At 41.1% G+C, this 25,217-nt stretch overlaps 1 protein-coding gene across 1 annotated transcript in view; it reads left to right on the forward strand.

Annotated features, from left to right (window-relative positions):
* eipr1 (EARP complex and GARP complex interacting protein 1) overlaps positions 1-25,217 on the forward strand; it is a 55,348-nt gene that overhangs the window by 13,116 nt on the left and 17,015 nt on the right. The window contains exons 5-6 of the mRNA XM_035167157.1: positions 8,672-8,771; positions 17,515-17,651. Coding sequence (XP_035023048.1) covers positions 8,672-8,771; positions 17,515-17,651 — 237 coding nt within the window. The remainder of the gene's footprint in view (positions 1-8,671; positions 8,772-17,514; positions 17,652-25,217) is intronic.

Raw genomic sequence — 25,217 nt, forward strand, 5'->3', positions numbered from 1 at the left:
TCATGTGATCAGTTTTGGTCGCTTCCAAAGCTTTGTATTGATTAATGCATAATCCATTTTCTGAATAGAACTGAGCAGTAAATCAGTACAACTCTACTCTGATGTAAGATTCACATTTAGCTAATGGAATTTTATGATATATCAGTTAAACGATACGGTCTTTTGATTTATTGAATCTAACTATTCAAAGCAAACAGTGAATCACTTTTGGTCTCCGTAGTCATATTAGAAATAATTTTCAAAGTTCGACAAAGTAATTTCAGAATTCAAGGGCACCTTAGCAGTGTTTTCTTCCTCTGCATCTCATGATACACACACACACACACACACACACACACACACACACACACACACACACACACACACACACACACACACACACACACACACACAACATACCGATTAGCTTACTAGTTAAGTGCTAGTTAAGTGCGTCAGTATGCACACTTTTGCAAAAGCAATGTCGTATGAAGTAGAGGGCTTCTCGACAGCTTCCTGACGGCTAAGGTGACTCTGGTCCCGAGGCGCTTGAACCCCTGGCACAGGAAAAGGTCTCAGTCAGTGGTTCAAAAGGTGTGTGTGAGACAGTCGTGTCTGAGGAGATGGACGAGCATGTGGTAGTTTAAGGGTTTAGTTACAGCAGCTTTCCTGATTCTCACTCACGGGTGGTTGCTGGTAGCGGGGGGCCGCCAACCTTTGAATGATTGGGGTCAACTTTTTCATATATAAATGTCATTAAGTAGAGACGTCCCAAATAGTTGACTCTACGTAAGCATTGGCTCTGAAAGGTCCAAGACAGCTTGAAACACTAGGTGGTGTTTTGAGCCAACACATACTATTTGTCATAAATATTATATTAAAACCAGCTTTAATATATTTTATCAAAGAACATTTATATTAAGTTTACAGCTCAAAAACACATTTAAGTGAGCAGTGTCTCTTAAAAGGAAAAGAATCTTACCTTAGATTACCCTTATCATTATCATTCTCTGTGTGTATAACTTTTCCGTATATTTATTTATTTTTCATGGCTCAGACTGACAGATTGACCGGCCCTGATCTGAGATTGTACTCCAGGCCTGATCTTTTTCTCGTCTAGTCTCGGCTCCTGTGCACAAGCCCTTGCTACAATTCAATGTGTATGAGAATGAAAATCAATGGTCATTCGCCTTTTTAGTCCACTGTTCATCAGCTGCCTCATGATTGCTATCAATTTTAGAGGCGCCAATCAGTTAGCATGATGTATACTGTAGCAGGTGTCTGTGAGGCAGAGATAAATATGGATAGAGAGTGAGGACAATGGAGGGAGAAAGATGGTGAGAAGCTAACAAAGCATAGTGGGTGGGGGTGTGTGTGTGTGTGGGGGGGGGTACACAACTCTGTGTGTATTTTGTGCTTGTGCGTAGAAACTGGAGGTCTTTGTATCTATTGGGGTCGCTGTATCCATGTATGTGTACTGTGTGTGTATGTGTGTGTGTCAAAGGGTAGGTCAAGCAAGGCTGCTGGGTAAAGATTGATGGCTTTGAGGTCCAACATCTCAACGCCCCGAGAGCTGTAACCCTCACAAGGGCACCACTGTGTGTGTGTGTGTGTGTGTGTGTGTGTGTGTGTGTGTGTGTGTGTGTGTGTGTGTGTGTGTGTGTGTGTGTGTGTGTGTGTGTGTGTGTGTGTGTGTGTGTGTGTGTGTGTGTGTGTGTGTGTGTGTGTGTGTGCACGCTGGGCGCTGTGAAGCCTGTAGCCTATGCTGTGCACTATTGGCTTCCTTAGATGGATGGCTTTGGTCTGCTGCCCACCTCTTCCATCTCTTCATGACACACACACACACTTATCCCCACTGACTCTAATAATACTGGCGGCTTGCACCTTTGTGTGTGTGTGTGTCTGCGTGTGTTTGTGTTAGCAGCCAAATAGTGAAGCGATTGGAGCGTGTATACTTATGAGGCTTTTGTCTTTTTCGTGTGTGTGTGTTTGTTCACCTGCTTCTCTGTATGTTTGGGTCTGCTGTAGCGTGTCTGCCCGTGTGTAGCCTGCTTCCTTCGTGGGTGTGTTTTCCAGTCGCTGGTGTCCCTCCACTCCCACCAACAATAACACTTTCTCCTTCCTCCAAATCCCCTCATTGTTTGGGTGGGCAAACATTTGAGCCTGTGCCCTGTTGTGAGGCGTGCTCTGAATGGAAATATCGGCAGAATACACCCAACAAAACAGGGCTAAACAGAGCTGGGGAAAAACCATGTTTTTTTTCTTCTCTGGTGCTCGGCTGTTTTTTCCTTATTCTTTCTTGCACTTGGTTTCGATTGGGAGCCGCGTGCCAGTCGAGCAAATCGATTCCCGTGGAGCCATTTGAGCCAATCAGAGCCCTGGGAGAGAATGGTAAAGCGCAAAAGGCAACGAGGTTTATTTTCTAAAGTGGGGTGTGACAGGAGGGGGTAGGAGGTGTTTGTTGGTGTGATTTTGTGTGTTTGTGCACACAGGCATGAATGCAATCATGTGCAGTATGTGTGATCATTGCAAGTGAAAGGCTTTTAGTTTTTCCTGGGTTTCTTTAAAAAGTCTGGCTGCATATATGTCTTTCATACCCTATAGAGCAATAGTGTCTCTGCTCTTTGCCTGTTTATGTGCCTGGTTTCTCAAAAGTGAGGAGTATGAGTGCAAGGGCCAAATTCTAACTGAAATTATGATCTCTTCTCACCCTCTGATTCAGTGGCCCTGAAGTGCAAATCACAACATCAAATTACCTAACACGTTAACTTTTAACACAGAGGGTGGGTACCTGCTATCTACAAGGTTTGTCGCTGATTGGACCGACACACCATCTTTTTTTCACAAAGGAAATGACAAAACATTATTATCAATTGTTGCCTTAAGGGTTTAGAATTCACACATGTATTGAGTAAAATTACCAGACCAAGCAGGATATGTGACACTAATTTAACTAATATATAATCTACAATAATTACTATCAACCCTAAACCAAACACGTTCTACTGTGCTGAATGGTTGTAGGGCTTCACTATATATTTTATCACTGCTGTGTGACATTCATTAGTCCTGTCCTGACTCATTTTGTACTTGTGGGGAAAACACTGTTTGCTGTCCTGCAGCCGCAGAGATTTATAAGCTTTAGTCAAAGCAACAAATATTGATTCGAATTTATTTTTCAGTGAATAGCAATGATATTGATTTACTGATGTCTGGTGGTTCTGTATAAACATGTTGGATGGTAAATAAATAGATAAACAAAGGACTTGACATTTGGCATGTAAATATTAGATTTTGTATTTTTATTTTATGTTTATTTTTTTTATAAAATTGCATCAGTCTTTTTTTTCTGTGCCGATGCCTGTAGTGTCAGCGCGAGAGGCAAAAGAGACGAACCAGAGAGAGAACGTGAATAAAAGATTCAATAAGGGTTTCGATGTCAGCAGTGCTTAACAAATCCATGTATTTCTCTAATGTAGATCCACAGTGGCACCATTTATCATAACCCATGTCTAGCCTGTGTTTGCCATTTTAATCTGCAAAAGTCAGCCCTGATGTTTTCAGCATTGCTCTTTGCTAACAAAAGAGATTAAAGGTTCGGTAAGAGATTCGTTAATATTAGGGTTTTGTAAATTTCTGTGCTTTGGCAGCTCACATTACTCAGGTTGTCGGCCATTGTGTGGCTTAATGCTGATTGATCCACTCATTTTCCACACCCTAAAGTCGGGTATTGCCTGCATTTTCCAGGTGCATTTGTCTATCTATCGGAAGGAGTAACCTGTTTATATGTTTAAGTAACTGTAATAGTGTTTATTTACAAAAGTAATTACTTACATTACCAGTTACTCACAAAAAAAACAATGGTGATAAAATGACATTACTCCCAACACTGGAAGTGATGTGTTCAGGGACTGGTAAAGTCAAGGAGACTTCAACACAACAGCAGAACCAAAATGGAAACCTGTGGTGTGAACACAACATGACACTCATCAAGTAATAAACACTGAAATCTGTGAATCTCTAATTGCATTGATAGAACCAAGTTTCTCCCACCATACTTGTGTGTGCACAGTTTTCCTTTGTAGTTAGTGCCATTTGGGGTATTTTTATTTGGTCTGGCCCCTCAAATAAAGTGGGGTGATAAACCTAAACAGCTTTTGATCATCTGTCTGCTGAATTTTTTGCAGTAAGTTTGCCGTCTTAACCTGAACCCTTAAACCAAATCTTAAATAGCCTTTTGAATGTGTCACCAAATCCATTTTCAGACATGAACTTTGTCCGGAGTTGTGCTTTCACATATAAAGAATGCAGCAGGAGGTCATCCAGCCAAACGTATTCACAAAAACATAAAAATCTCCAGATCATTCAGGTGAGGGGGGGCGCAGGAGGCGGTCTTACATTCACAAGATCACAAGTTTTTGTTTACAGCACATTGACATTGTAATCAATGCGGTCACTCACTCGTGGTGAATCCTCCAGATACTGGGCTCATTCTGATATTATCTGCCAAGGGGGCTGGCAATAAAAATTCCATGTAAAGTCTGGAGCCCCCGACTCATCCATTTACATTCTCACATACAGCCCCCTTGGAGAATTTCAGGACTGCATATCTGAAAGCAGCTAAAATGAGGACCAACCAAAATATCCCATTTTTCCTAATGGTCCTCACAAAGATAGAAGTACAATTACACACAAAAACACATGACCTCAGTGTCACTGTATTCATGCTAAAATCTCATCCAGTCACACATTCACATGCCGTTTTTGTTTTGGTTGTGGGCTTTGTATATGAAGGCCTGTGATGAAACTCATATGACTGCACAGCACAGCAAAGTGGGGCACAATCTGATGAGTGAGAGACATAGAGAGAAACAGAGAGAGGGAGCGAGAGGGGCATCTGTGTCCCAGGCGTAGATATATGGGGCTGTAAAACCTCCATAGCTCTCCCCAGCAGTATTTGCATACCATTCCAGTACAGTGTGCCAGCTTGTTGTAGAGCTCAAGGTCAAATGCACGTAACTTTTTTTCTTAATAAGAGAGAATAGGAGAGGAAGGTGGTATAAGATACTATAGAGTCAACTGTCTCTCCCTCTCTCTTCCTCCCTATATTGCATGAATTAATAGAGACTATAGGAAAGCATACGGTGTGTGAATCCCAAAGTGGTGAGCATGTTTTAAGTGTTGAGCTGCTGGGAATGTGTGTGTGTGTGTGTGTGTGAGAGAAAGAGAAGTGGCTTCTAACATCCTGCCTACAAGTGTATATGCTGAGATACCGCTGTGTGCATGTGCTCTCATATTAAGTGTGGAGACATAAGTCTGTTCATTCAAACATGTTCTAACTTATGGGGACTCAACTTCCATTCGGGGCCAAAAAGCTGGTCCTCCCAAGGTAACTCATTCTCTTTTAATGTTGGATTTGCTTAGGATAAAGGTTGGGGTTAGACATGCGGTGATAATGGTTAGTCAGGTGTTTTCAGGTCTATTGTAATACAATATTCACACATGTTAACTTGTGTTTGTAATAATTTCTTGGTTTAAGGAAATAATACCACTGATATACCTGGGGAAAAAATAATAAATCGTTTTAAAGTTCAAGCCAAAAGAGAACAAATAAACACTTAGTCACTGCCACCTTTAAATGTATTCATCTGTAGCAAAGGGATCTTGATTGTGTAAGCTGATCTGAATCCTTTTTGCTGAAATATGTTCTCTCCATGCTTGGGTCTCTAATATATGCACTTGGCTGAAGATGTTTTTTTACCTGGGGGAGGACACCACAGCTTTATGGTTTCATTAAAAAATGTTCAGGTGGCAGAAAGAAGACAGTTGCTGGAATCTCACAATTAAACTTCTAAGCATATGATATCATTATTTACCATTACAACACAAGTAAATCACATTTCAATTAATTTCACACATGACGGCTATTTGATTGTCTTCTAGATGCATGTGTCACATGATTTTGGTCCAATTGGGTTTGAGTTTGCTGTAAACAATAGGCTAGTGTCATTAGCTCAAGATTAGCGGAGTTTCAGACCCCCAGCCATTTTCAAAACAGCAGTGGTAACATAAAAAAAAAAAAATATATATATATATATATACATATACATATATATGAATTAAGGATGCTGATTTGGAGAATCGTTACAATTAAACAATCGACAAAAACAATGATCCAGAATTTGGCATTAGTCATAGAATCAAATTTTAGCATATATAAGCCTTGTCAGGATGTGAATGTTCAGCATGGACAGGTATGATGACAGCAACCAGCGACTCTTTAAACGGTCATGTGACCTTTGGTCTCCAGGCAATAAATGTAAGTCAGTGTAAGGGTCCTCCTAAATGAGAAGTGGGGTTGGTGTATCTGTGCATCCCTGCCCATGACTTCATGCTCTTCGGGAGGACAATAAAAATTGTCCCTCAGCAGCCATGAATTTACAGCCCTTATAAACACAGCTCCTTGTCCTACCTCCCATTTTTCCTCCCTCTCTCTATATCTCTCTCCCCACATATGCATATTTGAGACTTGGACTACATTCAAAAGCAGTACTCTTCAGACCAACTTCTTCCTTCCTGTCATTTCTTTTATCTCTGGCTAGCACGCTCCCCTCCTCTCACACGCGCTCTCTCTGTAACACTGGCATTGTTGTTGCTGCTTCAAATTGACAAATGAGTCCGAGGAAATGGAGTTTTCTAATTGATGAAGCCTTTAAATAAATAGCATCATTTCGTAAACCGCTAATGACAGTAGCTTCTCAAAGCTGATGTGCTCAGACACCCCAACCTTCAGCCGCAGACCACGTCTTCACCTCCCTGACATTTTACCTCCTTCAACCCAGATTAGACACAGATTTCTTTTTTCCTTGAGCCAAAAAGTCACACTAATGAAAAGCCGAACAAGTACATTGCAGCTTTTCCAGGCCAAGGTTAAGTTACGCTTTTTGCCATGTCTCCGACATGTTGCTTTTTAAAGTCGACAGAGCTCAGAGTTAAAAGGACTGCTTACTCACATGGGCTGTGTCCTCTTTTTCATACCGTGTAGTTGTGCCTCTGCCTACATTTAGCTGCTGAACCGATCCAAACTGAGAGCAAACAACAAAAGCATACAAGTGGTCCAACCAACACCGAGGGAGTTAGAAAGCTAAAGTTCGGGCTCTGTTGTGTCAGGTGTGGTTACGTCCCTGAGGTTTGTGCGCAGAGTGGATTCCTTAGGTAGAGCAAAGTGGAGAATCACAACTATGAGAGAGAATGTGGTGCGGAATCGATATTCTGCAAAAAATCAAAGCAGTATGCAGTTAAATCTACCACTTTAGTAACACCAGTGAGGCTACCCTGTATCCCACTGCTGCTTTTGAACACTAGATTGACAGAATTGGGCTGCTAGATTTGGCAGTAAGTACTCACTTGTATGCAATCGTCAATTTCTTGGCAAAGTAATGATCCTGCAGGCTGTAGCTTAATTCGTGAAAATCAAACCAGCTACTGGCAATATCCTATTTTAGTTCAGTTTTATTTATATAGCGGCAAATCATCACATACAATATCTCAAAGCACTTTATGATATTATAGGGAGAAACCCAACATTTCCCACAATGAGAGAACCTGTGTCGACATGGGGGGAGGAAAAACCCAGTTTGAACAGGAAGAAAACCTCCAGCAGAAGCAGACTCGGGGTGGGTGGCCATCTGCCTCGACCGTTAACATGACAAACTGCAACACCTCTGGCTGGTGATGACACAGACTGCTGAGTCTGGCTTACAGAAGCTGGACAAATGTAAAGGGGTTGAACAGTGACCAGCGAAATGTATTTGGAATCATAGAAAATCAAATATTTAGGGGAATTATAGGAAGATTAATAGCTTACAAGCTAAAGTAAGAAAATTTACATTTTCATCATACTCAGAAGCACTTTGTGTTCGAGCAAATAGAAAATCATAGCATGCTAAGACTTTAAACTGAGTGGCTGAACATACTTAATTAACATCAGCACATTAGTATTATCATCGTGCTCATATTAGCATGCTGACATTCGGATTCATTTAGTGCACTGTTGTACCTGTGCACAGCTTCACATAGCTGCTACCATGGCTTTGGAATCTTGGAATCAAAAAAATGTGAAAAAAAATAAAATAAATCTAACAATGAATATATTGTACTAACAAGAAATGTGCCTGATATGTTATTACTGTTTACCACACAGCTCTGTTATTTACCCCAAAAAACAGAGTCAACCACCCTGTTGCACTGTGTGACATATTCTTTTGTTTACCATGAAGAATAGAGAATACCTTCAGCTTGTCAAATTATCCACCTTTTATAAATGTAATTTCCTTTTTGATACTGTAAGTGCAGAAAATAGGCATCCATACATGTGTAAGATAATACTGACCTGTAGCATGACCTGGAAATACATACAGATGTTTAAAGTCAGTTCAGCGGTGCTGCATTTTACAGGCAATTGAAGAATCTTACCAATTTGGCATATTACCATATATCTGCATCATGTGGGGATAAGCGCGCATGCATGCATGACCAACCTCTGGATTAGAATTGACTGTGTGTGTGTGTGTGTGTGTGTGTGTGTGTGTGTGTGTGTGTGTGTGTGTGTGTGTGTGTGTGTGTGTGTGTGTGTGTGTGTGTGTGTGTGTGTGTGTGTGTGTGTGTGTGTGTGTGTGTGTGTGTGTTACAGTGTACTGTGGGAACCCATGGGGGATGGCAAGCGTGTGATTTCACTGGCTGATAACCACGCACTACTCTGGGACCTGCAGGAGAGCTCTACACAGGCCACGGTAAGACACACACATGCACGCTTGCACGCACGCACACACACACACACACACACACAAACACACACACACTGTACACTACAATAAATACGCACACACTCTATATCACACAATATAGTAGCTAACTCATTATTTGATAACCACCATATCGTCTCGGTGTTATCAGATGCAAACATCCTTTCTCTGACACAACAGCAGAGTGTGCACTAGTAATTCTGTTTCACACACTCACACACACACACACACACACAGCCTGGTCAGGTTTCTAAGCTGTGGCACTTAAATATTATTCTGGTCAAGTCTCTGCCTCTGTGATACTAATAAACAAGAGGAAAGTCCTTCACTGTATCTGTTTTCACAGTAAACTTCTAGTTCCACATGAAAAGTTCAGAGACTACATGGCCAAATGTATGTGGCCTTTGGAACATTATACCTAAATTTGCTAGTAGAACAAATGATTCTAAAACAATGAATTACTGATAACTGAGAAACTTTCTCAGAGCACCAAGAACCTTTTAGGGAACTTAGTTCTATATGGTGGTTATGAATAATGTCTGTCTAGTGCCAGAATAACCGTATTAACTGTGTTTAGAGTAAATACTTTCAGATAGTTCACAAATTATTAGAGTGGAATTTAATACAATTTTTACAGGCTGAAGACTTAAAGTTTCTGTACTGATGGATGACGTGACCGCTCCACAAGTTTACATTAGTTCTTATCATATTGGTGTTTGTTCAAGTGCTATTTTCTCTGGTAAGTTTGTTCTTAACTATTTGATCCTATAAAAACAGGGTGAAATGTCATGATTGACAGCTGAGGCCGACTCACGATTGGTCGAATGTTTATAGGTGGGACCTTGATATCGAGACTCCAGCCCTACTGTGCAGACTTTGGCTCCAAATGCCATCGTCGGCACAAGATGGCTCCGTTGGTATCTAGAATATTTTGGCTTCATTTTTAGACAGTGGAAGGAGACACGTCCTTCAGGTGAAGTGGTAACACAGGAATTTGCAACGGGTTTTTGTAGTTCCCAGTTTTAGTTTCTATGGTTACATAGTTCCTGGAAGTGCTTGGTTTTAAGGGGCTTTATAGCACCCTCAACTTTTTTAGAAAAGCTTCCTACTTTATTTTGGAAAATTCTACCCAACCAAACCAGCACAACTATTTCTTTATGGTCCCCAATGTGTGTACAATAATAATTTTATGTTAAATCAGGAGAGGGACAAACACAAACTGTTGTCTCACAGTGATTTTAGAGAGACAAACATATTTTCCAATACTGCAGAATTGCACAATAATGACTTTAAATTGCCTACAAATATATTTAACACCTGTAGCTGAATTTTGTCTAAGCACTCTCGGTCAGTTCACTTAGTTGTGTCCTTCCTAATGCAAGGTGAAGAGGCTTTTCACTGTAAATTCTCTGTCTCCAGCCCGCCAGCTTTGCAATTAAAATGCCCATTATGTATTCAAAGACTCAAGATAATGGTGTGTGTCAGGTGTATGTGCATGTGAGGAAGAAGTAATAGAGTGGTCTGTCTGCCCAGTGTTTCATGGGTGTGTGTGTTGTTCCATTAGAAGCCATGAGCGATGGAGAATATAGATGGGTCATTAGTAATGCATGCACTCATTGAGAGATTCACATAAAGGGCAGCCGGGCCACACACCTAATAGGAACAAGTGTGTTTGTCTGTGTGTGCATGCATGTGTGGTCATGTGAATACAGTAATCTGACCTTTTGAAACATTTCTAGTCACAGTTTGGATAAATGCATGTACATTACTTGCCTTGCTGTCTCTTGCTCTGTCATTGGGGGGGCCATGTGTTGTACTCCGATTCCAAATTTTCCACATTCACATCGACCAAGGTTCAAATCACAATGATGAGTTTTATTTCAGGTGATTTAATGTTGCAACTGATTTTCATGAAAATGCAATGATTTAGATTGCTCATGAGATGGAGCTGTTTGTAGTCTATACATAGTATCAGGCTGTTGAAATGTGCAATATAAATATCGAATTGTGGAGGGTTGTCATGTTGCGGGATGACTGAGAAGTCTGCCATGTTCATTTGTCTTCCTTCAGAACATGGCCCTGGGCCAGCATTTGTTCCCACCGTGCCTAATGTATATGGATATTAGCTTTAAGCTAGCGTTGTTCCATCTGTGGTGTGTGTTGACAGTTTGCAGCTCTGTTGGCAAATTGAGGTTAGACCTTTCCATTTAGACTGTATGTATATGTACTATACGTTCTTTATCCCAAAGAATCACTGGCAAGATGCATTTTTTACAAAATTCTGAGATGCAGTCAGGAATCAAACATCTTTAAACATGATTGTACTGTCATATTCACATTGAGGTGAAAATATGATTGGAGAAAATCCATCTAGATATCAGTTGAATTTTGTTTATTTTATTTCATGGTGCATCATACTGTAATTTACCATACTGATTATTTGATTGGCTGTTTCTCCATTGATTCAGATACACTCACCGAGTAGATTATTAAAGGCACCTGTACACGTGCTTATTCAGGCAAGAACCCAATCACCCAACCATGTTGCAGCAGTGCAATACATAAAATCCTGCAGATACACGTCAGGAGCTTCAGTAAATGTTCACATCAGAATGAAGGAAAATGTGATCTCAGTGACTTTGGTGTGATTGTTGGTGTCGGATGAGCCGGTTTTATCATGTTTGAAACTGATGATCTCTTGACCTTTACACTCACAGCAGTCTCTAGAGTCTCTGAATGGTGTGGGAAAGCAACATTTCATCAGTAACATCTTATTGAAGAGAGAGTTCAGAGGAGAATGGCCAGACTGGTTGGAGTTGACAGGGAGCCTACAGTAGCACCCCTTTACAACTGTGCTGAGCAGAATGAACATGTCGAACCTCAAGGTGGTGGACCACACCAGGTTTCTCTCCCCACAGCCAAGAAGAGAAATCTAAAGCTGCAGTGGACAAAGACTCAGCAACACTGGACAGAACATAGCCTGGTCTGATGAGTCTGGATTTCTGCTGAGGCTACAGATTGTAGGATCAGAGTTAGATGTCAACTGCATGAAGCCCCTTAAAGGGATAGTTCACCGAAAAATGAAAATGCACTCATCTAATCACCAATATGCTGATGGAGGCGTGGGTGAAGTGTTTGACTCCACAAAACAATTTTTGGAGTTCCAGGGGTAAACAGTGTTGCAGCCAAATCCAATACAATGGAAGTAACAGAAAAAAACATAAAATGCCTCCATACTGCTTGTGTGGTGTCATCAAAGTGTCCGGAAGTCCCGACATTCAAATTCAAATGGCTTCCTCGTCTTAAACTGGTTTCATGAACAGGATGGTGGATAACGTGCCTTTCACAGTCACCAGATCTCATCCAGCAGAACATCTTTGGGATGTAGATTGGCAGTTTGAATGTGCAGCTGACAAATCTGCAGAAATGATGATGATGATGATGATGCAGTCACATAAACATGGAGCAGGATCTAAAAGGAAAGTTTCCAATATCTTGGGGAATAAATGCTAAGATGAATCAAGGGTGTTTTGAGAACAAAGGGAGGCCCTTCTCAGTGTAAGTATGTTGTTCCTAATGAGGTGCAAAAATCTCTCTATAATTAATGTGGATTAAATAAATCCTTAGTCATCAAATGCTGTGTGCCCAGAAATGCAAAAGATAACATGTTTGTCACCAACAATGATACCACAGTGAATAAATAGGGAACAGGGACTTTAAAAGGTGGTTGCTAAAAATATATGTAAAAACAAAATGATGTAAAAATAGTTAAAACCCTGTAGCATGGCCAACAAATCAAAGCTGATCACTGATGAGGGTTTGGTTTAAAAAAGAAAAGCATTCAAAGTGGTGGACTTACCTGAACACTGGAAGCTGACATGGTACATTTTACTTCCAGTTCATAGATTTTCTGTGGCACAGAATCTATCAGCACAGCGCTGTCACGTCATCACACACCCATCTGCAGAGCCGAGTTTATCTTCTCGACTGAAATGCTGTCGTTGAGCTGTTACTGTGAAACATCTGTGCATCTGTGATGCTGGTGCAAATGAAAAATAAAACCATTTCCCCACAATCAGTATGTACATTTAAGTCACCAAGTCTCTCAGCTGGTCATCGTGTGTGATGATGGTGCTTGCTCCAGGGGGAAGGCTCAGTGCTTGTGTTACACTGGTGCTTTCATGTCGCTGTGGAGGCAGATGGGTGAGCCACACGATCACCCGGAAGCGCAGACGTTGGTTGGTGTAATGCCGGTAGCCCGCTGAAGTTGTTGGGACTCAGGCAGCATAAGCACACATTCTGAAGGTCCATCTGCAAAGCTAATAGTCCCTTATGTGTTAATGTTTTGGCTGTTTTTCCGATTTGTTTTATTTGCTGGAACCTGGACAGACAAACACCAACAGGATTCTGTGGGGTAAAGCCTTTGGATAGGTACAAAGATTTATGTTCACGTTAGAAGTCTAGATCTAGTCTATACATGTTCAATTTGTGCCACTTGAGCAATATGTATTGTTTTGCATTTGAATTGAATTGGATCAGACCTCTAGATTTGTATTGCTTTGAGTCAGAGCACACTTTCTGCGAATTCTGCAACACAAACATTAAATTCTTCAGCTGACCAGGAACACGGCAACAGCACTGTCACATTCACCTTGGAACATACCATCCTGTCTGATGAGCTAAATATGGCAGAGCTGTGAGAAACAAGTCTCACAACACTAGTAGACAGTATCTGGTGGATAATTCAAATCTTCATGCATGCTGGAAAAGTTTGAACAATGATAAATGACCCAAAAACCGATTTAATAATTTAGATTGAACCCTCCTCAAAATGACACCATGGACGTGAAAGACATTCAAACATTATACTTGCTCTAGTCTCTGCGTGCGTGCGTGCGTGCGTGCGTGCGTGCGTGCGTGCGTGCGTGTCTGGGGTTGGACCAGGACGCCTGCGGCTTGTTGATCCTGTCCTCTGACACACACAGTGGACAACATGCAAATCCTGGAATGAGGGAGAAAGACAGAGGTGGAAAGAAGTGAGGAAAGGAAGGGAATAAAATGAGAAAGGTGAGATGTAGGGAGGGCGGAGACTGAGGGAGCAATGAAGGGCCCTGCTGATTGGAAAGATGGAGATTAGGGGGGGTGATATGGAAAAGGAAAGCGAGTGGGACTGATGAGGAGAAAGGGAATGAAAGAGAGGAGAAAGAATTTGGCAGCCAAGACAAATTCCTCCAGTGCTGATGAGAATGCTAATCTCCTTCTCTCCCTCCCTCTTCCCTCCTTACATCCCACTCTCCTCTCTCTCTCTCTCCCTCTATCTGTCAGAGGGTGATGTGTTCATCTCAAGCCGTGTCCAGCTGCAGTGTGGATGTGTCTCTCTCTCAACGGCCTGGCCTAGATTTGTTTGTGTGTGTGTTCTGTGTACACATGTATAAGACAGGATCATTTGCATTAGCATAGCAGTGTACATTGTTTGAAGTAGTGTGTGTGTGTGTGTGTGTGTGTGTGTGTGTGTGTGTGTGTGTGTGTGTGTGTGTGTGTGTGTGTGTGTGTGTGTGTGTGTGTGTGTGTGTGTGTGTGTGTGTGTGTGTGTGTGTGTGTGCACAGCTCATCAATTAGAATCGCTAGTGGAACATTTCTACTGGCTCATGGCACACCCACACACCTTGTCCTGCACATCTGCTCACAGACGCACACACACACACGCTCCCTCTCTTTCTCTCTCACTCACTCACTCACTCACTCACTCTCCTTCTTCTGGAGTCTGGAGAAAGCATAAATGCATGGCGATTTAACAGATAGCTTTGCATTAGTGCCGCTGGTGTCCTAAATGAATGCGTCCCCTGGTGTGGTGTGTGCTGCCTTGTTAGGGCCCCTAATTTGGTTAGAGCACTAATAAAGCTAGGAACCTGGGATGCACGAAGATCAGATGTTTCTGTTGCAACACTGTAGCGTTGCCGCAGAGTGGGAGACTCCTGCTCCAGACCTCCCACTGATCGCAGAGCTTGCTGGGCTTCTGTACTGTCTTGGGGGAAAGTAACGGGAACTTGATAGTCTGTGAAGAATTCAGGGACGGGCATCATATTTTGCAAGCGTGTACCATTGCAGGACGACACTGGACTGTGTTGGACTGCTTTGTTACTTTATTCTTTAAATAGTCTTTGCAGTAGATCGTTTTCTTGAGTGTGTCTTGAACACAGAAGCTCAGTCAAAAAGGAAACCCAACTGTGTCTTTTGAGAAAATACTCAAGACACAGCGGAACAACCCAAGCTGATCTTTAGGGTTTATGCAGAAATGTGTACAATCAAATGTGAGGTGGCCACCATGTAAAAAATGGATAGAAGCATTAGACATGATGCTAATTATTTACCCTAAAATAGTAGCTCCGTAATTAGTTTGATAGATCACTGACTTGGAGTAAGAAGGATTAATTCCCACAAACTTTGTTGAGTGTGTACGCTCTTCTGTGAGAAGTGTGGAACTGACTGATAGTCGTAGCTTGAACTGTCAGAATCAAGCCCAGCAAGTTCAAGAGTCATGCCAAACTGTAGATCAGTTAAAAAAGGAAAGAAATTGCCCCCGCCAGCAGTCATGTGGCTGATTGTGTTTTGTAAAACCACAGTCTTACTCACACAGGATGATCTAAAAATGCAGGATATTCAGGGACAGTCATCATGCGTCATGTCATTGCTCCCAAAATATTCTTACTGCCATTTCACTTAATATTTTAGTGTATGTAATTGATTTGTATGCTTAGTAACAGTAACCCAAGAATTAAAGATCTATTTACAAATCACGCCAATGCTCCTGTTAATAAATTGTGTAGCAGGAATAGTTTGAGTTTATGGAGGTACTGTGATTTAATCATGAACACTCATGGAAAAGTCATGGAATTTTACATCAAGGCCACAGAGGAAAACCTGCTTCTCTTCCTTGTCTGATTCTATCAGTCCCTTGTCCTCTGCCACCTTTCTTCAACTCCTTTCTTATGACTCCTTTCTTTTCTCCTGCCTTCTTTGTTCTCCCTCCTTTTATCCCCTCTGTTATTCTTCCTCAGCCTTCCTCCCTCCCTCCTTTCTGCTCGGTTGGCCTGTCTCGCTCTCGCTCGCTCTCCCTCTGTCTTCTCTAGCTGAAATAATGAGAGTGTACCAGGGAGCTGTGCGGTGACGGCGCGATCGATGATCCCTGCTCCGACAGGCAGAGATGGGAGAGAAGGGGGGAGAGATGAGGATAAAAACCCATAGATAGTCACAGAGCAGAGAAAAATGAAGCAGTGTGATGCGGCTTTTTTTGAATTGTCAGATGCATCATAATTTAAGGGAAAGATAATCATTTCCACAGCCAGCCTGATGAATTAATTGGATTCCAGTTTTAAAGTAACCCGATGAAGTGATATGCTTTATAATTCAAAGTCCTTGAAGTGTGTTGACTTTGATTAATTTCACCGTTTCTGTTGCCCTGTGAAATATGTGCAGCAGGTTTGATAAATATCCAATGACAAGCATGTCATCTGGTTTGAAAAGTCTTAAATGTTGCAATTGAACCCGACTGCCTTTCAGCTAATCCGCTCTCATTTTCGTACCCATAAGTAAATTAGCAAGCTCGTGCATAGATCTCCACCGTGGGGCCGTGGAGAGTCAGGGGTCAGTAGGGGCTGCTGACTGAGCAGGAGGTTATAGGGAGACAGGTGCAGTCTTCACTCTGGGGATTCTTGCTGTATAGGTCCTGTCAGAAAAACCTGCATGCTCCAAGGCATTGAACTGAGTTCAGATCATACTAATCCATAGTTTGTAGCGTACTGCAGGCACGAGAGAGTGGCTCTTCATATTAACGGGATGCATTCATTTAAATTTGGTTCAATGCTACCGGTGATGTCCTTTTCATTTTTGTTCAAATTTCATTTTGTTAAACATGGAATTTGACGTTACTTTAATATTCTGTCAATCACTTCCAATCTTAAAGAAATAGTTCACCCAAAAATGAAAATTCACTCATTATCTACTCACCACTATGCTGATGGAGGGTGGGTGAAGTGTTTGAGTCCACAAAACACTTTTGGAGTTTCAGGGGTAAACAGCGTTGCAGCCAAATCCAATGCAATTAAAGAAATTGGTGATCACTTCTTTAAACTCAAAAAAACAACAGAACAAAAACATAAAATGCCAGAATGTCGGGGCTTACGGACACTTGGATGAAAGCACAGGAGCAGGGTGTAAAAGGCTTACTCAGAACTTTAAGCTACAAGCAGCTGCCTTTAAACGCTAAAATAAGGAGTTAATGAGCTTAAAGAGGCTTAACAGTTGTATGTTAACCACAATGAGTGACCCCCCTATCACATTACACATTTGTCATTTGATCAATTGTTAACATTGAAAGAAAAGTGCAGCTTTAAATTGGTTGTGAGTCCTAAAAAAGACTGAATCCGACCAAATCCCATTTTGAAGTGTTGACTAATAGCAAGGAGGGTAGAAATAATAATGTTGGTGAGTGTGTTGATCTTTCAGTATGGTGTTCATCTACTGGCAGCTGGTTTGCTAGTAATGCCCCAAATATTACTACAGAGTCTCACTGGACGAATGTAGTTCTTGAGTGTGACCTGCAGAGAAAATTACTTCTAATTATGTCTAATTATGCTGGATGCTCACCGCCGGCTGAACCAGTCAAAGAAATTTGGATGAGATTCACATCCCCGCTCAGATATTAATGAAGAGGTTTCTTGTGTTGCTGCAGGTCTCCAGCACTGTCACGCTGGAGGGCAAAGGTCAGCTGAAGTTCACCTCGGGCAAGTGGAGCCCCCACCACAACTGCAGTCAGCTCGCCACAGCCAATGACACGGCCATACGAGGCTGGGACCTTCGCACTATGAGGTGAGCTCGGTTTGCTGTGGGGCTCGTCGTAAAAAATACAATATTCCAACATATTGTGCATACATATAGCTTGAATCCTTTTTCACATCTTCAAATCCTGATATTGATACTTAAAATTATCCTTTGAGGGGTTCTATTTTAAGACCTCTCCTCCTGTTTCACTGTATCGATACTTTTCATGGAAAATTGAAGAAGTACAGATGTTCCAGTTGATAAGACCACATCTACTCATCTACTGGCTGCTGATAAGCCAGTGCCAGGAAGATTTCAAAGTAGGGCTTTGGTCTCACAGAGCATTGAAAACTCAAAAAGGAACAACACAAGGCATGTTTTCTATAAGCTGTGCCACTCAGTATTAAGGCACTTCTTTTTTTTAACATGGCATATTTCCACATGTACCTGACTTAAAACCAGTCGGATGTTTTCCAACAGCCAGAATTAAGATCTGACAGAAGTGAGTCGTGTAAGAGTCGTGTATGTTAAACTCCCAGGGCTTAACTCTCAGCATGTGTTTACATGTCATTACAAGATTTTTTCGGGCAGTACACAGAAACATGCATTTAATGTGACTCATCAGGCTGAAAGAAAATGTTACTGATGAGTTTTGCTACAACTTTTGCCCTAATCCACATCAGAGCACAACAGTCATTAGAAATATTTAAAAATGCCCTTTTATATCCAGTCACTGCAAAGCTCTGATTCTCCCATTTTATGCAGTTTCAATAATATAATATGCATTCAGTGATATCTAATTGAATCATGTTTCATATTATGACTCAGGCTGGGTATTGAACTCGACTACTTTTTGAGTCTGACCAACATTTAATGAATTAATGAAAATGTTGTGAAGGGCTGACACATCCATTGAATTATGATCCTTCTGCAAGTTTTCCTTCCTGAATCAATTTCCATATTCACACGACAGTTCCTACTGATGTGAGTTAACAAGTCATCCCATTAAGCAAAGCAGCAACAGCACAGAACCAGGATCCTTCAGACCTTCGATACGTGTTAGCTTGTTAGCTTAATGACATTTCTCCTGTTTTGCCAGCAGAAACACACCTCGTATTTCTAAGCAGCGGTGCCGTTTATGTGTGTTAGTGAAGGGCTGATGGCTTTTTATCAGCTACAGAGAAAATTAAGTCGGACTCATCAACATGAGCCCCAGTGACAAGAGGTTTGACAGGACCGCATTTTTATGTTATACTCTGTGGCATGAATGAGCCGAAAGTGAGGGATCACTCTCCCAGGACGGACAGACATGCAGTGGATGTTGCGTGTAACGGAGCACATCAACAAAATAAGAATATTTACAACATTCATGAGAAATGACGAGGTGTATCAATGTTTAAACTAATTATACAAAACAAAATGTCTGACAGATGAAGGAAGCAGCAATGACAAATGTAGTGATAGCGTTATTGCCAGTAATAGCAGTTTAAGAGGGCAGGCCTATTGTATATTTAAGTACTGCCGCCATGATCCAAGATCCACCATGTATCCATCCTGGATCTGCAACGATAAAGCAAATGGATTCCGGTGAAGAAGTCAAGTCAGTAACAGTAACAGTATATAGCAGCATGATTAAGAGCTGGCCCAAGGCCGACCTGAGCCAGCTCTAACTAAAATTCTTTATCAAAAATGAAGGTTTTAAGCCGACTCTTAAACATAGAGAGGGGGTCTGCCTCCCCAACTGGGAAGTGATTCCACAGGAGGGGAGCGTTATGGCTTTTTAGTTGTGTCCATGCCCTCTCTGCTAACATAGAACTGGGAGGGTTTATGACCTATACTGCAGCCAGCCATGGGGGGGGGAATGAGGGGGTCAAGATGCATTTGCTTAACTTTTGGAAGCTTTCATGGCGTCTATCTCTATATACAGTCGATGGATATGACAAAATTAAACACTGGTGCATTTGAAAGGTGTGAGATCCATATGTTTCATAGTAGAAATGGGAAATATTCACAAGATGTACAATAAGCAGGAGATATTACATGCAGGGGGGGTCGGAGGAGACCTGGTCATTGCTACGATTCAAATCCAAACTCTACAACCAGAAGTCTCCATCTGGCAAATCTCTGTCCTTGTCTTGTTACGACACGTGTTTATCTTCCTGTGGTTGTTGTTCATGAATGTAATGAAGTGTTTACCCCTCCTCAGCACACCTGATAAGGTGCGAGGTGGTGGAACACTAATGTTGACATGGAGCATTGTAGTACCACACATTAACCTTGTAACTGCAGGTTATCATCAGCCCACCTTACAACCTCTAGCTGTGTGTGTGTGTGTGTGTGTGTGTGTGTGTGTGTGTGCTTTATTTGTGTTTCCTGTGTTTCTGCGATACGTGATGAGTGAGGTCATAATGTGTGGGCTCTGCTAGAGGAATAATAATCACCTCGCCATCGATCGCCATGATAACAGCAAAGTGCTGAAGAGATTGAGAGCGGGGCCGGGTGAAGGAGAGAGAGAGAGAGAGAGAGAGAATATATTTACAAGATGCGCATCACAGGCTCAGATAAGATAGCTGAATCATTGATATCACTCCCCGTCAGCCACATAATAAATTAAAGAGTTCCTGCATGCTCCGTTTTGGCCATTCTCCTCCTGCTGTGCTATTTTGAAAGATGCAACAGTGCTGATTTGGCCGTCGGCACAAAAGGAAGGAGGGGGCCAGCAGCGCAGGGCTTGTTAGCAGACACGACAGTCTCATCTCTGATATGAAAGTGAACTGAAAATACACCATTATTATCTAAAGAGACCCCTGCAGCCAGTAGAGGGAGCACTGTGCATTGGCCTTAAACAAAAATATTAAAATAAGCTCATTATTTCCCCTTATATATTTTAACATGCAGCGTTCGTTGTGTATCTCTTCTGTTAGTAACAGTAAAGATAAAAAGATAATTTGTTTTCAGACTGTTCCAGCTCTTCGTTGAACACGTGTTTCACCATCCCATCAAATTTACGTACTCTAGATGTCTTGTAAATTATTTTTCTAAATATGCTGCCAAAATTCTGCCTTGTTTGATTTAAAATGCGCTCATGTAGAAAACCCCTCTTCCCTCCTCTCGGCCCAGCTAAAGGCCAATTCACGCTTCTGCGTCGAAGCTCCGCATAGACGTGTAGCCTACACAGAGCCCTACGCCGTACCCTGACGTGCACCCTGAAGTATTAGAAAAATCGAACATGAGGCATTTCAGCAGCCTCCGGAAAGGTTTCTACTGTGGGAGAGGAGAGCGCCCTCTGCTACAGACTTTGGGTTTTTGAGCCATGCATTATACATACCGTATACATTCACAAAAAACATAGACAACCTTAAGGAGTGGGAAAGACTGAAAAAGTATAATAGGTCTCCTTTAAAGTATTTCTGCTTGAAATTAGTTAATTTAATGAACTGCTGAAAGATCACTGAACTGATAACATGAATGAGTTGTAAGAAAGTCACTCATTTAAAAATTCTTCAGAGACTTATTTTGTAGTTTAAATATGTACAAATCATGGGTACATATTTAGATTTTTGGTAATTTTTATAAAAATGAAAACAATACCTACCATTGTTGAACGTTAGGATTGAATTCAGCCCTTCATAAAGCATTTTTTTATGAAATCAATTTATTGGGCCCAAGAATGAATAAATATGTGGTAACAAATTGTGTCTTAGATGCACATATACCATTCCAGTGTTTTCAAACATGGCCTCTACGTTCTTTCTTTACGGTCATCCATGAAACGGACCTGAAAATGATTAATTGATGAATGGATTATTTGACAGGCAGAGACATTTTAAACAACAGTTTTGATCATTTTAGCTTTGCTATGATGGTATAATGAATCTCTGTGATTCAGCTTTCCATTGTTCCACTAACAAAACATCTAAACAAGTCATCTTAGTCTCTGAGTAATTATAATGGGCTTCTGTTCCTGTACTGTTACTGGTGATCTTCTTATTGTCATTAGCAGGTTTGTGGTTTCTATGGTTCCACGTCATTTGTCCATCAGAGCTATTTACTGAATGAATCCCCTCCTTTAGCTTCTTTCAATCCAGTGTCTTAGACGTACGCAGGCACCAGCCATGGGTGCTGTGTGTGTGTGTCTGTGTGTGTGTATGTGTGTGCGTTTGTGTGTTCATGTGTGCACATCAGTGCACAAGTGTGAAGTGGTTGCGAGTGGAAAGCTTGCAAGTGTGAATGAGCAGTGAGTCACATTTGTCTGTGTATGTGTGTGTGTCTATGTGAGCAAGTGACTTGCATGTGACAAGTGACTGTGTGCTCGCCTGTGTTTGCTCTCTGCTATGTGTACCTTTCTGCTTTTGTGTGTATGTGGTGTTGTGCACTCATGCCTGTACATAAATGCTGTGTGTGTGTGTGTCCAGTTGGTGTGGCAGCTGTGGGATGGCAGCCTTTCAGTACGCTCCACTGCCTCCTCGGACAAACTCTGAGGTGTCCCCTCAAACCTGCACAAAAGCACACAAAAGTACACACACAGCAAACACTTCTCTTCTCTGCCCCCTCCACATAAACTCCCAGGGCTTGTCACCCACTCTACCAACCCAAACACCACTGCCCTACTCTGAAAGGAGTAGAGGACAAGAGCCCGACGGTAGCACCCACATCTAGTTAGTCTAACACCCTGAAGAGCAGCACGGTATCTGCAGCCCCCTCTCTTCTAGACACACAGCACTTTGAGAAAACTATAAAGATAACACTACTTATAAAACATATATGGATCCTGTTCTAGTTTGTACTGATGTAATATGCAGCATTATGTAAATTATGGAATACTCACTCCGATATTGGGGACAGAAAGCGGTGTTTAATGGAAAATCCTGACACATTTTTACTTCTTTGCAGCCTGTCTTTTTTAGCGTATCTTGGCTTTTACATTATTCAGAAACTAATCCCTGTTGTACACGGCTGCTGTTGTGATTTTTGGGCAAGGTCTTTTTCATTAATGTGTTTCTAAAAGGTCGTATTTCACTTCTGCCACAGGTCATCAGAAAGTGCTTGGCAGCATTTTGAAGAGTTCCCTTGATGAATAATATGTGCAAGTGTAACATTTTGTATAGGGAACATGGTAGCTGTAACAAATATGTCTTTATCACACAATATTAGAAAAATACAGAGGGCTAAAGTCAGGATGTTGAAATATCTGGCTGTTCCTGGGGTTTACTTTCAATATTCAAAGACAAATTTCCATTTAGCGGCTGCTATAAGAAACTGAAGCCTTTGTAGTTTTAACAGTCCTCGCTGTCCTGCTGCAGATATATTTAAATCTAAAGCCTTTTCCACTGGTCTACACCCACTAACATTAAACATTTTTTGCAGTGGGAATAGATACAGTCAGCATTCACTCTCGGGTCAAATGACTCTGCAGTAGACACAGGTCTTTATCAGCTCCAGCTCCAATCAGAAGTGATGGAAACATGAAACCCAGGTGAATGCGCTCATTTCTCCTTCTACTTCTTTATTTTGGCACACTAGACACTGACACTGCACCTATTACAGCGTAACACTGTCACGCGCATTTAACTTCCGGACATTAAAAAATCATTCAGTCGCCACTAAATTTGAAATGGACTGAATTAATAAATATAAAAGTATCACTTAATCACTGGTCACCAGGGTGCTTTCTTCTGTTGTGTATTGTGTTTCTGGCATGTTCGTGGCGTTCAACGTTTTTCAATAGGGAAAAATCTACAGAAAGGCAAACTCCTCTTCTGCCAAAGGAAGGAGTCAGTAACCTTTTTTAACAGCTTTACCCGCATCTAAATAACCCATGTATACTTGCTAATATTGTGTGTATTTGGCGTTATGGAGTAATCGTGATCCCTATGGGAAATTATATTTGTTAAACGACCATCTCTATCGAAACCTTATACACGAGCCATACAACATCACGTGAAAAATATTTTTTAATGGGGATTTATGTTTTTCTCACACGTATGCTGAGGTTTCACTGGGGCTCTTTAAACGACACATACAGCAGATGGATAAGTTTGATGTTCTACCTATAGTATGTATTTTAAGATGGATGACATGAAATGTGTCTCAATCTCCACCTGGTGGCTGGCTGCATAATTGGTCATAAACCCCACTGCCTCCATGTTAGCGGATGGGACATGGACCAAGATAAAAGGTCACATACATTTTTCTTAAAGATGGTTTCTCTCATTCTAGGTTGCTCTTATTACACTGATATATAAGTATTGCTATTCTTGGTAGGCTTGCTTTTTTAAATACTTTTTATGATGTTTTATGTTATGCTATATGTCACAGATAAATATTTCAATGGCTTTATCACACAATTGTAGTTTGTTGTTTCCACTCCAATCCCACTAACTCTCAGTAAGGTCACCTAATGATTGACTCACTCCAGAATAAGTAAGAAGTGTGGGGGGGAATTCAGTATGCCAATAATCATTGACATAATTGGATTTTTATTGATAAGGATTAAGTTTGCATGCCTTTCAAAATCATGACAGAGCGCAACAATAAACACAATGTGCAAATTCACCCGGCTAAAATGCTACATTTATTTAATTCACCTCCAGGTTAATAATCTTATTTCTGTCTATCTATATTATACCATTGCAACAACTTTTGCACACAGCCCATATAATCCAAATTGTGTTATCCTCAACACTTAACACTGGCTATTGTTCACTTGACATTCATGCCAATAAATCGTATTAAATTGATATGTTTAATTTAAGTGAATTGAATTTGTTATTGGTGCTCGACACTTACAAATTCACAAAGGTGCAGCACAGGTGCACATGGTGATTTATTGGCAGTAAACAAGTAGTTCCACTAGTACATGATTAGAAAGTTGAACAGATTTTGTCTGGCACAGATGTGTTCCTGTGTGGATTTCATAACTACAGACAAGACTAATCTAAGCAGGCCAAGTGTGTCTGTTGACAATGGGTCTGGGCTGGTCTCCCTCCGGTCCACTGGGACTAGTTAATCTTCTTGCCATAATTGGCACAGTTGTTCTGAGAAGGACTTCTTCCTAAATAGAGGGCTTTATAAGAGCTCATCTGTCTGTGGTGCAAAACTTTATTGGAATAACTGAGGGGGAATTGTGTCATATTCACAGAGCTTCTTTGATGCAAATTACTGAGTAACTTTCTTACGCGACTGAAAAATACGCTTACGTAAACAAGTGAAAATCTCAAAGTGACAATTAACTTGTATATATTGACTACTGGAAACCTTTCTCATATACAAGTAAAATTTGCTCATGTAGAAAGCGTAAATGTTCCCTGATAATTGTGTGACTAGGGAAGAATTTCAGATAAAACCAACTGGTAACCCAACGTGAAGACGACCTTTAGTTTGTAAACTTCCATTTTTAATCCTTGAGTCTGGAATTTTGTCCATCACCATCCTGTTTTTTTGGAACCAGAAGTAATAATGATAATTATAGTAATAACTTTATTTTTATAGCACTTTCCAATACAAGTTACAAAGGGCTTTACGACAAACAATATGAAATTCAGAAACAGAGTAAAACATTATTTTATTAAATAAAGATACAGATAATTAACGTCATAGACAAGTGACCATATT

This window comes from Hippoglossus stenolepis, chromosome 10 (genome assembly GCF_022539355.2).
Source record: "Hippoglossus stenolepis isolate QCI-W04-F060 chromosome 10, HSTE1.2, whole genome shotgun sequence".
In the NCBI taxonomy this organism is placed as follows: domain Eukaryota; kingdom Metazoa; phylum Chordata; class Actinopteri; order Pleuronectiformes; family Pleuronectidae; genus Hippoglossus; species Hippoglossus stenolepis.